The sequence below is a fragment of the Dipodomys spectabilis genome, unplaced genomic scaffold, assembly GCF_019054845.1.
Source record: "Dipodomys spectabilis isolate Male_0828 unplaced genomic scaffold, ASM1905484v1 ptg000125l, whole genome shotgun sequence".
Taxonomy (NCBI): domain Eukaryota; kingdom Metazoa; phylum Chordata; class Mammalia; order Rodentia; family Heteromyidae; genus Dipodomys; species Dipodomys spectabilis.
Window position 1 is genome coordinate 11334697 of NW_024870802.1, and position 14500 is coordinate 11349196.

Genomic DNA, 14500 nt, shown 5'->3' on the forward strand with positions numbered 1-14500 from the left:
AAACCTAAACTGTAGCCAAAAACCATTAGTTAGATTTGGCTCATGACCATTTTGCTAAACTCTAAATTATGTATTAATATCCTACCTAGAACAAAGTTTGGACATGTGAGGAAGAGGCAACAAGTGGGTACCCTGGAAGTTTCCGTAGCAAATGTACAGGCAGGTCTGGACCATGGCCCTCTCTTGGCACCCAACCTGTTCCAGGTCACACTCAATAATAAAATTTCCAGCTGGGTATCGGTGGCTCATGCCTGTAATCCAAGCTACTCAGGAGGCTAAAATCTGAGTATCACAGTTCAAAGCCAGCCCAGGCTTCAAGACCATGAGACTCTTATCTCCAATTAACCACCAGAAAATCAGAAGTGGTGCTGTGGCTCAAGTGGTAGAGTGCTCGTTCACCTTGAGCTGAAGAGCTGAGGGACAGCACCCAGGCCCAGAGTCCAAGCCCCACAACTGACAAAAAAAAAAAAAAAAATTAAAAAGCTAAAAATAAAATAATAATAAATTCCCAACACACATGATAAACCAGTTTGTTTATTATTTTGTAATCAGATGTTAAAACTTTTACCATGCAGACTGAAACACGTAGGTCAGCTCAGCATGAAGGGTGCTTTTCCTCCTCAAGGTAGTTACACAAAGAACCAGGTTTTATAAGGGTTATTTAGAAGTGTGGAATCCAAACTAGGGGAAGCTCTTAAGACCTATACTTCCACATACAGGGACAGCCCATGCTCTCGAAAACTAGTCTCTTTCCTCTCCTTTGCTCTGGCTAAGCTTAATAGTCAGATGTCTAATTCAGAGAACCTCACAAAGACACCAGGCAAGCATACTACCACTGAGCTATCCCCAGCCCTGCTGTTTATTGTTATTTCACTGTTAGTTAGGCTTCTGAAGGGGGAGCCCATGATTAGTTCCCAGTGCTAACTTAAAAACGCAGTAATCCTATTAGAATGCTCTCCTAATTGAACTCTACTGAAATTTTACATTTTGTAAAATTCTTTCTACCTCTACTAACACATAGAGGTTACCAATGAATTCACCTAATACAACCAATCTAATTCCTACTAAGGATCAGGGATTTAATTACAGTACAGTTCTTTTCCCTACATTCTTGTCAGTGATACCCAACCAGGTAGAAGGAATTCATCAATTTTGTGTCATCACTGCTACCAACAGATAAATACTAAGTGAAATGCACTTTTCACAAAAAAAAAATCAATTGATTTTGTTCTGGATCATATATACAACAAAAGATTCAATCCTCTCCTCAGTATACCACTAGCATGTCAAGTCACTGAAAAATGCCTTTGAACAGTACTAATGTTTGCTTTCAAATGAAAGACGAAAGATGTACTGCAAACATTATGTAACACTGACAAAACTGCAGAAAATGAAATATTCAGTCTGACCCATGACTTCCACACACTCAAATTACCTGCATTTTACAGGGCAAAATGTTACAAAAACAGTGACTTTTATCCCGAAGTTGTAGGTCCATGCTGGCTGAAAACTTTAGTCCCATACTCAAATGAGGATGATAGTGCATGCTTAACAGATATAAACACATACGTTAACCAGTCTTTAAAATTGTCTCTCACCAGGGCTTTGAAAAGAGGGATAAAATATAGACATGTGCATTCACGCAGGAAGAATCTCCTAATTATAAAATTTTATATGGGATTATTTACTGTCTTATTTAATTGCTTAAATTTTATGTGTGGGAGCCCACCTCTGAAAATCACAACAAAAATTAATAAGAAATTATTTAATATAAAATATACAAATTTCTCAGTATGAGGACTTTCACAGAACAGGAAGAAGAGAATGACAACTAGAACAGATTCTTAAAAAACAACATTCTTCTTAGCATGTCCTTGACACTCAAATCTGTACAAAACTTGGAACATAAAAAAGGACCGAAGAGAATGTTATGTTGCAAAGTCTTAGGACCTACTCTGAACTTCTGTTCATACCAATACTTTCCACTAATGGAGCAGAGTTCCTAGGTCCACCACAGGTGAGTGGCCTCCCTCATCACCCTTGCTTTGCAATGGGTGGCCTTAGGTCACTCGCTGTCGAACTTAATAGAATTGACCTGAACAGAGATGGAGCCTCCCCGGTAGCTGCCCCGCTTCTTCTTGGTTTTCTCATGCCGAAAGGATTTGCCTTTGGTGAACTTCAGAACCTGATTGGCTCGTTCACCCCAGTCTCCAGCTGCACCTCGCTAGTAAGGAAAAGTGCAGTTAATACACAAGGACAATGCCAGAGAGGGTCTTGTCACCTTATCTTTCTATTTCATGCTCAAGACATCCTGAACCAACCCTGGCATCTCCCAGCCCCACCACCAAAGAAATGGCAGATATCTTCTTTTTCTCACCTTAGCATCAAATGAGTTGTCTGCCACTCGTGAATCCACCTCAATTTCCTCCTCCCTCACCCGTCGGAATGGTGAAGATGCCCTTTTTTCTCCCTAGAGAATGAAGTAGGAAATAAAGATATTGTAGTCACTTCATATCTCAGTGACAAATGTAGGGTATCAGGTCTGGCCAAGGCGTCATAATGAACCTAAAATTTTCATTTTCTTCTGCCTTTTTTTGTCAGTCATGGGGCTTGAACTCTAGGCCTGGGCACTGTCCCTGAGCTCTTCAGCTCAAGGCTAGCACTCTACCACTTGAGCTACAGTGCCACTTCAGCCTTTTCTATATATGTGGTGCTGAGGAATTGAACCCAGGGCCTCATGTATGCAAGGCAAGCACTCAACCACTGACCCACCTTCCCAGCCCCTATCATTTTTTATGTTTGGGGGGAGGAGGGGGTTACTACTGTGGTTGAACTCAGGGCCTGGTGCTTGGTAGGCAGGCACTCTACCATTTGAACATGTTCCAACTCCTAAATTTTTCTTTTGTTTTAAAGGGCTACCTCCTGAGAACATAAAACATACTTTCTTCCTTTTTGGAAATGTGTTAGGAGTCTGGATCTTAATCTTCTTGGCTTGAGGAGTCTCTGAATCCTTAGTTGCCTCATTCTGCTTCCGCTTCTTTCCTGAACCTACAAAACAAAGCCAGACATAGAAGCCAGGTATGATGTTAAACACCTATAACACTAGCTCTCAGGAGGATGTGTCAAGAGGACTGAGAATTCAAAGCCTGCTAGGCTTCATATTGAACCACTGCCTTAAAAAGCAAGTCAGGCAGGAGTCAGTGGATCAGGTTACTCAGATGCCTCAAATCTGATGATCTTGGTTTGAAGCTGCCCAAGGCAGCAAATTCTGAAACTTCCTCTCCAACAAATGCTCCACTATGGGTGTGGCTCAAAAGGTAAGCACCAGCCAGGAGCAAAAAAAAATCTGAGAACTCAAGGCCTTAAATTCAAGTCCCAGTACACACCTGTAAACACACGTGTACACACACACACACACACACACACAGACCAATTTTCTGTTCTTCTTGGGTTCCCTGCCTAGGGGTGGGTCTCCTTTGTCTACTGCATTCCCCAAGAGTCTATCCCATACAGTGTTGGGGAACAAAACCAGAGGGTTAAGTGTTCAGTATACAGACCTGGCTTGGACACTGACAATGCTGCCTTTTTCTCTCCCTCCTCTTCCTCACTGTCCTTGCCTGCTTTTCCATTCTGAGCAGTCACTGCTACGGTGCCATTGGCTTTGGGTGCTTGTGATTTTGGAGTGCTCTTGCTCTTGGGCTTCTCTTCTTCCTCTTCACTGGAATCATCTGAGGAAGAGCTGCTGCTACTTTCAGCAGCCACTTTCTTGGCAGGGGCTGGCTTAGTAGGGGCTGTCTTGGCAGATCCTGGCTTGGCAGGGGTTCCACCTCCTGCTGTCTTCTTAACTGAAGATTTAGGTGTCACCTTCTCCTCTTCCTCACCACTGCTGGAGCTGTCTGATTCAGAGCTGCTGTCTCCATTACCCGGAGGAACTTGTTTGGCAGGCAGAGAGGATACTACTGCTTTGGCAGGCAGAGGCTTAGGGGTAGTCCCAGTCTTCTTTGTCCTCTCCTCCTCACTGGAGCTGCTCTCCTCCTCACTAGAGCTGCTGTCAGCTTTTCGGGTCAGAGGCTTCTGGCCTGCAGGTTGCTTAGGAGCTGCAGCAGCTTTGCCTACAGCTGTTTTGGCTGCAGTTGGCTTGGCCGAAGCTGACTTAGTTGTAGCTGGCTTGGGAGTAACAGCTAGTTTACTTAAGGAATTCTTGGTGGTACTGATTGGTTTCCCAGGAGCTTCATCCTCAGAGCTGTCAGAATCTAGACAGAACAGACAGAACAAACAGCTTCAAGAATCAGGAAAACCCTGGAGCAGCTGCCAAAGGGAGAAACTTTTCCATTGCCCTGAAGGCCTGTGTATGCCTTACCTGAGCTGTCTGAAGAGCTCTCTGCTGCCTTCTTTGTTGGAGGTTTAGCAGGAGCTGCTTTGGAGACGACAGGCTTAGCTGGAGGCTTCTTTTCTTCCTCGGAACTTGAATCTAGAGAGAATCTGTGGCATTACTCTGAGTCCAGAATCCCAACCCAACTAGGAGAGCCACAGAAAGAATGCAGACACAATGTCTTAGCCCTGTCTTAAGCCAAAAGCAGTGGAGAGATAGAAGATTTCTCTTTTATCCCACACACCCTCCTCCAGAGTGACAGTTAGGGGTAAACTGCATCCTTGGAACTCACCAGACTCCTCACTGCTGTCTTCACTGCTCTCTGCGGGCTGTTTCTGCTCCATGACTTTCTTGGGAGGCTGAGTTCCCAAGGACTTCTTTGGTGGGGGAGCAGAAGGCGGTGGAACTGAACTGTATGGACCTATTTAAACACACACACACAAATATTTTTCACAAATACAAATACACACACACATACACACACACACAGCCAATGGCTCCTAACTGTACTCTTAAACACAGACACAATTCACAATATAGCTCAGAAGATCAGTACTTGTGAAGCATACACAAAGCCGTGTTTGACCCCAGAAAAACACACAGAGTATATAAACTTCCTCGATGCTGTTTGTAGAATCAGAATTCTCTCGAGTGTGGACTAGAACTACTAACTCACTTCTAACCAAAAAAAACATGGTAAAGGTGACAATAATTCACTTATTTGTAGAGGTCATCCACTATTGCTTCCTCCCTGCGCTCCTAGATTCCTCATGCTGGGAGAAGCTAGTTGTTACATCATGAGAACAAGCAAGCAGCTCTATGAAGAAGTCAGGCAGCTTGACTCCTCATGTCCAATCACCTGGTTTTTTCTTCAAGGGTTTTGTCTGCTGCTCTTCCTCTTCACTAGAGGACTCTTCACTGCTAGAACTCTCCTGGGTAGGCGTGACACTTGCTTTCACTGTAGTCTTAGGCACCACTTGCTTTTTAGGTACAGTCTGCATTGGAGAAAAAGTTGACTATCAACAGAAAATGGTGACCTAGACAATCCAGCTAGGGAATGGAGATACACACATTATATGCTTCTATCCCTGACAGAGGCTATGGCCCAGACCTTTTTGGAGACTGCTACTACTGTCTTCTCCTCTTCTGAGTCATCGCTGCTGCTGCTGCTGCTACTGCTGCTGCTGCTGCTGGCTGCTTTGCCATTGGCTACTTTAGGTGCTGCTTGAGCAGGCAGACCTATGAAAAAAAGAAACAGCATAAGTAGAATTAAGACAAATTAGAGGACCATGAAAATCTTACTACTAACACAGAATTTGAATCTACCCATTTCAGCTACTGAGCAACCCATAAAGAAGAATACCATGGTTATTTAGAATAAAGAATGAGTTTCCTATCAAACTGCTACTATCTAAAAACAATACCACAAATCATTTAAATATTCTCTTGTCTGAGGTCTTTCTCATCAACCTGTATTTATTGATGTTCTAATAGGTCATAAATAACTCCAATCATCACAATGACAGCAGGAAAACGAAATCTCTCTCATTTGTCCTATGGTACGAAGGTACAGAATGGTACAAGGTGGTATTTTTTGTACTTTAGAGGTAGAGATAGAAACATTTTGAGTTTGAGGTCAGGTTTGGCAAAGTCAGCAAGACCTTATCTCAGCAACAACCTAAGCACAGTGCCAGTGCCTCAGCCTGAAATTCTAGCTACTCAGGAGACTGAGATCTGAAGATCACAATTCAAAGCCAGGAACTATCCTGGGTAAGAAAGTACAAGAGACTGATGTTAAATTAACCACAAAAAGGCCAAAAATGAAGCTGTGGCTGAAGTGGTAAAGAGTTCTTCAGCTCAAGGATAGTGCCCAGGCCCCCAGAGTTCAAGCCCCACAAACTGCCCCTCCACCCCCACCCAGACACACACACAGCCAGAAGTGGAGGTGTGGCTCAAGCGGTAGCTTGAGCAAAAGAACTGAGCAAAAGAACTGAAGGACAGCACCCAGGCCATGAGTTCAAGTCCCAGAATGGAGCACTTGCACACACACACACACAAAGACAAAGAAAAACTAGCTACTTTTAGGTTGAGTATGACTGTATTTATGTATAATCTATAAATTAAAGGTTAGCCTGGGCTACACAGCAATATCCAGTCTCAATGTTATTTTACTTGCCGCAATGACAATTATCTTATCTAACTGTATAATCCTGTCACTTATTGAAAGTGTTCCTTAAAAAAAAGAAACAAAAAAGGACACTACTCTGGAAGCTGAGATATGAAGAATGCAATTCAAAGCCAGCAGGAAAGTCTATGAAACTCTTTTTTTTGGCCAGTCATGGTGCCTGAACTATGGACCTGGGCACTGTCCCTCAGCTCTTCAGCTCAAGGCTAGTGCTCTATCACTTGAGCCACAGCACCACTTCCAACCTTTTCTGCTTATGGGGTGCTGAGGAATCAAACCCAGGGCCTCATGCATGCAAGGCAAGCACTCTACTACTGAGCAACCTTCCCAGCCCAGTCCATGAAACTCTTATTTCCAATTAACTACCCAAAAAACAGAAGTGAAGCTGTGGCTCAAGTGGTAAAGTGCTGGCCTTGAGCTGAAGAGCTGAGGGACAACGCCCAGGCCCAGAGGTCAAGCCCCACAACTGACTAAAATAAATATCCCAAACTGTTGGTTCAATAAACTACCATTTCCTCCTCGTGCCTAATGAGCAAGTTGAACAGCAGTCCAAAAATGATATGATGCTAACCTATTCTCTGAAGATCAGAAATACCTGGTTTGCCTGGAGATTTAGGCTGAGCTTTAGCTGTCTTAGGTGTGGTCTTTGGCTTCTGGTTCTTTGGTGTCTCATCCTCTGAGCTTGAATCAGAATCAGACTCAGAGCTCTGAGTCTTCTTAGGAGGAACTTTCGCTGCCTTGGCTTGAGGTTTAACTCCCTTCTGTTTAAAACAAATATTAAAAACAACTATTTTAAAACAAAAAAAAATTTTTTTTTTGGGTCCGGTCATGGGGCCTGAACTCTGGGCCTGGGCGCTGTCCCTCAGCTCTTCAGCTCAAGGCTAGCGCTCTACCACTTGAGCCACAGCGCCACTTCCGGCTCTTTTTTCTTTTTGCTTATGTGGTGCTGAGGAATCGAACCCAGGGCCTCTGGCATGCAAGGCATGCGCTCTACCACTGAGCCACCTTCCCAGCCCCTAAAACAAAATTTTTTTAAAAATGGAATCAGCAAGTTTCAAGATACCCAAAAGGCATTCTGGGCTCCTTGTATTCTTTAGGGGCCTAGTGGGGCATTACAGGTGATTGAAACCCAAATAGGACAAAACATGGCAAAAGTAAAATATTTATCATAAGAAACAAGAAATTCAGCCACTTGATATATTGGCCCTCTTCCTACCATGGCCCGTCAACAACTCCCAACAAAACACTTGGTTTTAGAGTCCTAAACAGTACCCCTAAAGAATTTAAACCTCCAGCAGGGTGCTGATGGCTCACACTTGTAATCCTAGCTACTCAGGAGACTGAGATCTGAGGACTGTGGTCAAGCCTGCCAGGCAGGAAACTCTTCAAGACTCTTATCTCCCATTAATCACCAGAAAATCAAGTGATATTGTGGCTCCATGTGCTAAAGCCCTAGCCTTCAGCAGAAAAGCACAAGGACGGCATCCAGGCCCACTGTTCAAGCCCCAAGATTGGGGGAGGGGGATCCAAACCTCTCAAAGTAGAGGGGATGAATTCCTTTAGATATGAAGCTTCACACAGTCTTCCCAGACCTCAAATTTCTATATCTCCATGAAAATTCCTAAGTTTTATTTCCTATAATTGACTACTGAACAGCTATCATCACCCCTTGACCATAGCTAGAAGGTAACTTTAGGTTTCTTCCTTTCTAACCCTTAACAGCCACCTCTCTTTCCAGCACTACAAACCTGGACAGGCTTTTTCTTGTTATCCTCCTCTTCCTCCTCTTCATCACTAGATTCTTCACTGCTGCTGCTTTCTGAAGCTTTGGCTGCAGCCTTTCCAGGATGCTGAGGCAGACTGGCCCGCTTAGTAACTACAACTAAAAAAAAAAAGCACAATTCCCAGTAAGAATCAAACATGTAAAGCCCAGTACCACTGACTCACACCTGTAATACTAACTACTCAGGACGCTGAGATCTAAGGATAGCAGTTGAAAGCCAGCCCAAGAAAAGTTTGAGACTTTTTTTTGGGGGGGAAGGGCCTGGGCTCTGTCCCTGAACCTCTCTTTGTTCAAGATTAGTGCTCTACCACTTGAGGCACAGTGCCACTTCCAGCTTTTTCTTAGTAGTTTATTGGGGAAAAGAAGTTAACCCTAGAAATAAGGGTCTCATGGACTTTCCTGCCCAGGCTGGCTTTGAACTTCGTTCCTCCGATCTCAGCCTCCTGAGTAGCTAGGATTACAGGCGAGTCACTGGCACCCTGCAAGTCTGTGAGACTCTTTCTCCAATTAACCAGCAAATAGCTGGAAGTCAAGGAGAAGCTGAAGTGGTAGAGCACCAGCCATGACAAAAAAGCTAAAGGAGAATGCTCCGGCCCCGAGTTTAAACCCGAGCAGTAGAATTTTTTTTTTTAAGCTATGCACTGGTGGCTCACACTTGTAATCCTAGCTATTCAGGAGGCTGAGATCTGAGGAACAAGGTTCAAAGCCAGCCTGGGAAGGAAAGTCCATGAGACTCATCAGACTCATCTCTAATTAACCATAAAAAAACCAGAAGTGTCACTGTGTCTCAAGTGGTAGAGTGCTAAGTGGCGCTGTAGCTCAAGTGGTAGAGCACTCGCCTTGAGTTGAAGAGCTGAGGGACAACGCCCAGGCCCAGAGTTCAAGCCCCACAACCGACAAAAAAAAAAAAAAAAATTATATAGAGCACTCAAGTGGTAGAGTGCTAGCCTTGAGCTGAAGAGCTGAGGGGCAGCACCCAGGCCCAGAGTTCAAGCTCCACGACCAACCAATAAAAAGTCTGGGCAGGTGGCATATTCAAACCCGAGAATCACCATATCCAATCCTCTTGCCCTTCCTTACCACCTTTCTTAGGTGGAGAGCCTTGAGCTTTTTCCTCCTCCTCCTCGCTGCTGTCCTCACTGCTGTCACTGGATGAGGTCTTCTTAGCCTTCTTAGTCACTGGCCCATTTGTCTGTAACTTCCGCTTTGGGGCCTTGGCAGACCTGCTGATGTAAATTAGGCTAACTTCTGGGGAACTGGGACCTTCTCAAATAAGGAACACAGACAGCCCAGCCCACCTGGAGGAAGAAAATAGCCCAACTGGGATAGGGGAGGCTTACTTGAGCCAGAAGCTATAGATGTCCAAGAGGGAAGAAGCATTGGCATCCTGCTGTGTCTGCAGAAAAGAAGGGGGGGGGCATTAATCTTTCATTAAGTGTGACTAAGCAGGTATAAACCTAATTTTTTTTTTTTGGGGGGGGGGGGGGGGGTTTGAACCATTTGGCTTGAATTCAGGCTTGGGCTCTGTCCCTGAGCTTTTTGCTCAAGGCTAACACTCTACCACTTGGGCCATAGCTCTACTCTTGCCTTTTTTTTTTTTTGGGTGGGGGGGGGGCTGGGGGTAGGGGTGGGTAACGTATTGAAAAAAAACTCACCCTCCCTGAGTAGGTTACAAGTGTGAACCACTGGTGCCAGTTAAACTTACAAAATTTGAAGGAACTTTTTTTTTCCTTTTTTGCTGGTCTTGAGGCTGATCTCTGGGCCAGGGTGCTGTCCCTCAGCTCTTCAGCTCAAGGCTAGCACTCTACCACTTGAGCCACAGTGCCACTTCTGGCTTTTTTCTGCTTATGTGGTGCTTAGGAATCGAACCCAGGGCCTCATACATGCAAGGCAAGCTCTCTACCACTGAGCCACCTTCCAGCCCCACTTTTTTTTTTTTTTTTTTGGTCAGTTGTGGGGTTTGAACTCTGGGCTTGGGAGCTGTCCCTCAGCTCTTCAGCTCAAGGCTAGCAGTCTACCTCTTGAGCCAAATCACCACTTCTGGTTTTCTGAGTGGTTTATTGGAGATAAAGAGTCTCATGGACTTCCCTGAACCATGATCCTCAGATCTCAGCCTCCGGAGTAGCTAGGATTACAGGCGTGAGCCACAGGCTGGTCTGATAAACTTTTTAATAAAATTATGTTAATCTGAGGGGGGAGGGAGCCAGAAGTGGAGCTGTGAGGGCACTACCTGTGAGCAAAAGAAGCTCAGGGACAGCACCAAGGTCCTGAGTTCAAGCCCCAGGAGTAGCACCAAAAACAAAAACAAAACACACAAAAACCTGTAGGCAAGCTAAAAAACAAAAACAAATCCTAAACTGATATGTACACAGAAAAGAATTGCTTTTCTGGAGCAAGGAGCAGTGGCACATGCAATCTCAGCAACTTGGAAGGCTGAGACAAGAGGATCAAGAGTTTGAAACTAGTCTGGGAAATATATCAAATTGTCAGGCTGAGGAACAGAGGTGTGAACTGAAGCCAGGACTGTGACTTTGACAGCAGCCTAGTCTACACAGCACAATACACTGTCTCAAAAAAAATAAATAAGGGCCAGGAATGTGGCTTAGTGGTGGAGTGCTTGCCTAGCATGCATGAAGTCCTGGGTTCCATTCCTCAGCACCACAAAAACAAGACAATGCTGAAGTGATGTTGTGGCTCAAGTGGCAGAGCACTAGCCTTGGAGAGAGGTTCAATAGAGAGCCCAGGCCCTGAGTTTAAGCCTAGGATTGGCAAAAAAAAAAAAGGTAATTATGTGAGATCATATGGCAAGCTGTCCTAGATTGAATCCTTTAGGATGCTGGCTGGATCCTCTCCTTGTGCAACCTCATTCTATTATAAAGAAGAAATCTACCATTTTTACTCTTAACACCGTAAAGACCTACCACCCAAGTGACTTTTCCTATAGATAACACTTTTCACTTTCTTGGTCATTTTGCCATTACAAGAAAAGTGTTTCTTTGAAACATCCTAAATTGCTGTAACTAAAGTAACAGTTGTGTGTCACTCTTTCCGGGGTTTCTGGGCAACAAAATTAAGCTCCACTGGGATTGCTACATTATATATTCTTGCTCCTCACCGCACACTGGTAGCACGTGATCTGCGCCACGCGGGTAGCACGCCGCCGCCACTACAGCAGAGAAAACAAGACTCGGCGCTACCAGGTCGGATCCGGTGAGGCAAGAGGCGCCGAGGCCCCAGACTTTGCTCACCGCGGATAGTCATCCCCGACAGTTCAGAACAATGGGCCTCGTAGACATTGGGCCGGCCGACCCCAAGACTCCACTCGGATACCGAAGCAAGACACGGCCTGAGGCCTTGCCACCCCAGCCTACCATACCAATCCAGGACTTACAGCGCCTGTCGCTTTGGCGAACTTATTTGCCACCTCCGAAAGCTGGTTATCGCGCAGAAAGCCGAGTACAAGGGGATAAAGATCGCTGGGAACCACGCGGCGCAAACCGGCGTCCGCCATGCTCCCGGCAACACGCGTCACTACCGTCGCGGACGCAGCACGACTCAGGAAGTCAGTCGCATTCACGTAGCGGAAGGGGCGGGTCTTCACGCGGCCTTCCGATCTCGTGCTGTTAACAGGGTCTGAGCGGAGCCGGCAAGCTCTTTCCGGTCTCATGCGGGTTGCCATATAGGCAAGGGCGGAGCCCACCGGCCGCCACTTTGCGGAGGCGGAGCGCTGACGTCAATCGCCACGCCCCCGCCGTGGCGGGAAAACTTGCGACTTCCCCGCGCGTCTTTGTTACAAACACGTTTTTTTGGTGCTGGTACAGTGGTTTATAATCAGGGCCTGTGCGCTGCCCTTGAGCTCTTCTGCCCAAGGCAGTGCTCTACCATTTTGAGCCATAGCTCCACTTTTGCTTTTTTCTCGTTAACTGGAGTATCTAGATCACGGACTTTTCCTGCCTGGGCTGGCTTCGAATATTGATCCTCAGCTTTCAGCCTGAGTAGCTAGGATTATAGGCATGACACCTGGCTCATAAAGTTTTTTTTTTTTTTGGGGGGGGGGTCCGGTCGTGGGGCCTGAACTCTGGGCCTGGGCGCTGTCCCTCAGCTCTTCAGCTCAAGGCTAGCGCTCTACCACTTGAGCCACAGCGCCACTTCCGGCTTTTTTCTTTTTGCTTATGTGGTGCTGAGGAATCGAACCCAGGGCCTCGAGCATGCAAGGCAAGCGCTCTACCATTGAGCCACCTTCCCAGCCCAGCTTAGAAAGTTTTTGCACAGTAGCAACTTGCTATATCCCAGCTGATTAGGATTCCAGAATAAATAAGTACTGGGTGGAGGGTGTCCAGCCATATTGTCACCTCTTGTGGCCTCAATGAGGTCTGACTGCGTACATTTACACGCTGCTGGCTTCCTTCCCACCTTTCCTCTATATTCACTCCAACATAGGGAGACTTTCTCCAATACTATCCCAGCTTCCAGACTCCCACTTTTACTACAGTGGATACTAAAGTTGCCACCTGTCAAGGAGGGAGGGTGCTGACTAAGGTGCCCCCACCACCAAATGAGGGCATTCACTGGCAAGTCCTGCCTCTTGTCTGGCCACAGTCCCTCTTGATGCAGGGAACTTACTATCCCCTGAGCCCTCACCCTTGGGAGAGGAGTGCTTCACCCCAGAGCTTAGTAGCCAGTAAGTCTGCAGGTTCTCAAGCGTACTCCAATTAATATCATCCATCATTTTGTAAATCTATTTTCTAGTAACTTCTCATTTGTACTGCCAACACATACTGTAAGGATTGGACAAGTATTAAGGTCAGAACCTCTTTGTAGAAACTCCAGGTTTTTTTTTTTTTTGCCAGCCATGGGCCTTGAACTCTGGGCCTGGGTACTGTCCCTCAGCTCTTCAGCTCAAGGCTAGCACTCTACCACTTGAGCCACAGCACCACTTCTGGCTTTTTTCTGCTTGTGTAGTGCTGAGGAATCGAACCCAGGGCCTCATGCATGCAAGGCAAGCACTCTACCACTGAGCCACCTTCCCAGCCCCTCCAGGTTAATTATTAAAGGAACTTCTCAGAAGTAGACTCAAGAGAAAATTAGGGACTTAGACAAGTGTGGTAAATAACAGTGAAACTCAGAAAGCACCAAGAAACCTGGAAAGTAGTTTGACTTTGGATGTACTAAGTTCAGAATGTTTTGGTAAATGTCAGCTAAACCAACCCTTATCGGGAATGAAACAAAGGGGGAGCCTGGAAATAAAACTTTTGCCTTGTGATCACTGCTAGTTTTGCTTCTGTAAACCTGCTTGCTATCTTATCATATACACTGCCACCTGTGTGTGGCTTGCCCCTTTAAAACCCACCCACAATGGGGCTGGGAAGGTGGCTCAGTAGTAGAGCGCTTGCCTTGCATGCCTGAGGCCCTGAGTTCGATTCCTCAGCACCACATAAGCAAAAAGAAAAAAGCCGGAAGTGGCGCTGTGGCTCAAGTGGTAGAGCGCTAGCCTTGAGCTGAAGAGCTGAGGAACAGCGCTCAGGCCCCACGACCGGACCCCCAAAAAAACAAAAAACAAAAAACAAAAGTGTCTGCCACCAACCAGGTCCAGAATTCAAACCCTAGCATTAAAAAAAAATTAAAAGAGCCAGGCGCTGGTGGCTCACGCCTGTAATCCTAGCTACTCAGGAGGCTGAGATCTGAGGATCACGGTTCAAAGCCAGCCCGGACAGGAAAGACTGTGAGACTCCTATCTCCAATAACCACCAGAAAACCGGAAGTGGCGCTGTAGCTCAAGTGGTAGAGCACTCGCCTTGAGCTGAAGAGCTGAGGGACAGCACCCAGGCCCAGAGTTCAAGCCCCACAACCGACCCCCCCCCCCAAAAAAAAATTTAAAAAAAAATTAAAAGAAAGCATCTGCTGCATGACGAGTATTGTGTTCAAATTAAGCTTAATTCTAGCTACTCAGGAGGCTGAGATGCCAGTTTGAAGCCAGGCTAGAAGATCCTTGAACAACTCAGCATCAACCCTGTCTCAAAAACAAAGGGGCTAGGGGTTGGGAAGGTGGCTCAGTGTTAGAGTGCTTGCCTTGCATGCATGAGGCCCTGGGTTCGATTCCTCAGCACCACATAAGCAAAAAGAAAAAAGCCAGAAGTGGCACTGTGGCTCAAGTGGTAGA

At 45.9% G+C, this 14500-nt stretch overlaps 1 protein-coding gene across 4 annotated transcripts; it reads right to left on the bottom strand.

Moving 5' to 3' along the window:
• Window positions 1-514: 514 nt before the first annotated feature.
• On the bottom strand, window positions 515-11899 carry Nolc1 (nucleolar and coiled-body phosphoprotein 1). 4 transcript variants are annotated; one of them, XM_042689373.1, is made up of 13 exons: window positions 11732-11899; window positions 9681-9736; window positions 9424-9566; window positions 8306-8439; window positions 7153-7318; window positions 5484-5611; window positions 5232-5367; window positions 4665-4793; window positions 4361-4471; window positions 3558-4253; window positions 2942-3048; window positions 2378-2470; window positions 515-2224 (listed from the first exon to the last, which is right to left on the bottom strand). In XM_042689373.1, the coding sequence occupies exons 1-13, from the start codon at window positions 11849-11851 to the stop codon at window positions 2066-2068; spliced, it is 2178 nt and encodes a 725-aa protein (XP_042545307.1). In that variant the 5' UTR covers window positions 11852-11899; the 3' UTR covers window positions 515-2065. The 4 variants fall into 4 exon arrangements, with proteins under 4 accessions (XP_042545307.1, XP_042545308.1, XP_042545306.1 ...); XM_042689374.1 differs by having other exon boundaries at window positions 7153-7315; window positions 9421-9566; XM_042689372.1 differs by having other exon boundaries at window positions 9421-9563; window positions 11732-11898.
• Between the last annotated feature and the right edge of the window lie 2601 nt (window positions 11900-14500).

Excerpts from the sequence above, each read along its gene's own strand:
- Nolc1 (XM_042689371.1), bottom strand. The coding sequence starts at position 11,851 with ATGGCGGACGCCGGTTTGCGCCGCGTGGTTCCCAGCGATCTTTATCCC. Across the intron at positions 3,049-3,557 it reads ATTGTCAGTGTCCAAGCCAG|GTTCAGGAAAGAAGCGGAAG; the intron begins GTCTGTATACTG and ends TTTGTTTTGTAG. Across the intron at positions 2,225-2,377 it reads ACAACTCATTTGATGCTAAG|CGAGGTGCAGCTGGAGACTG; the intron begins GTGAGAAAAAGA and ends TTTCCTTACTAG.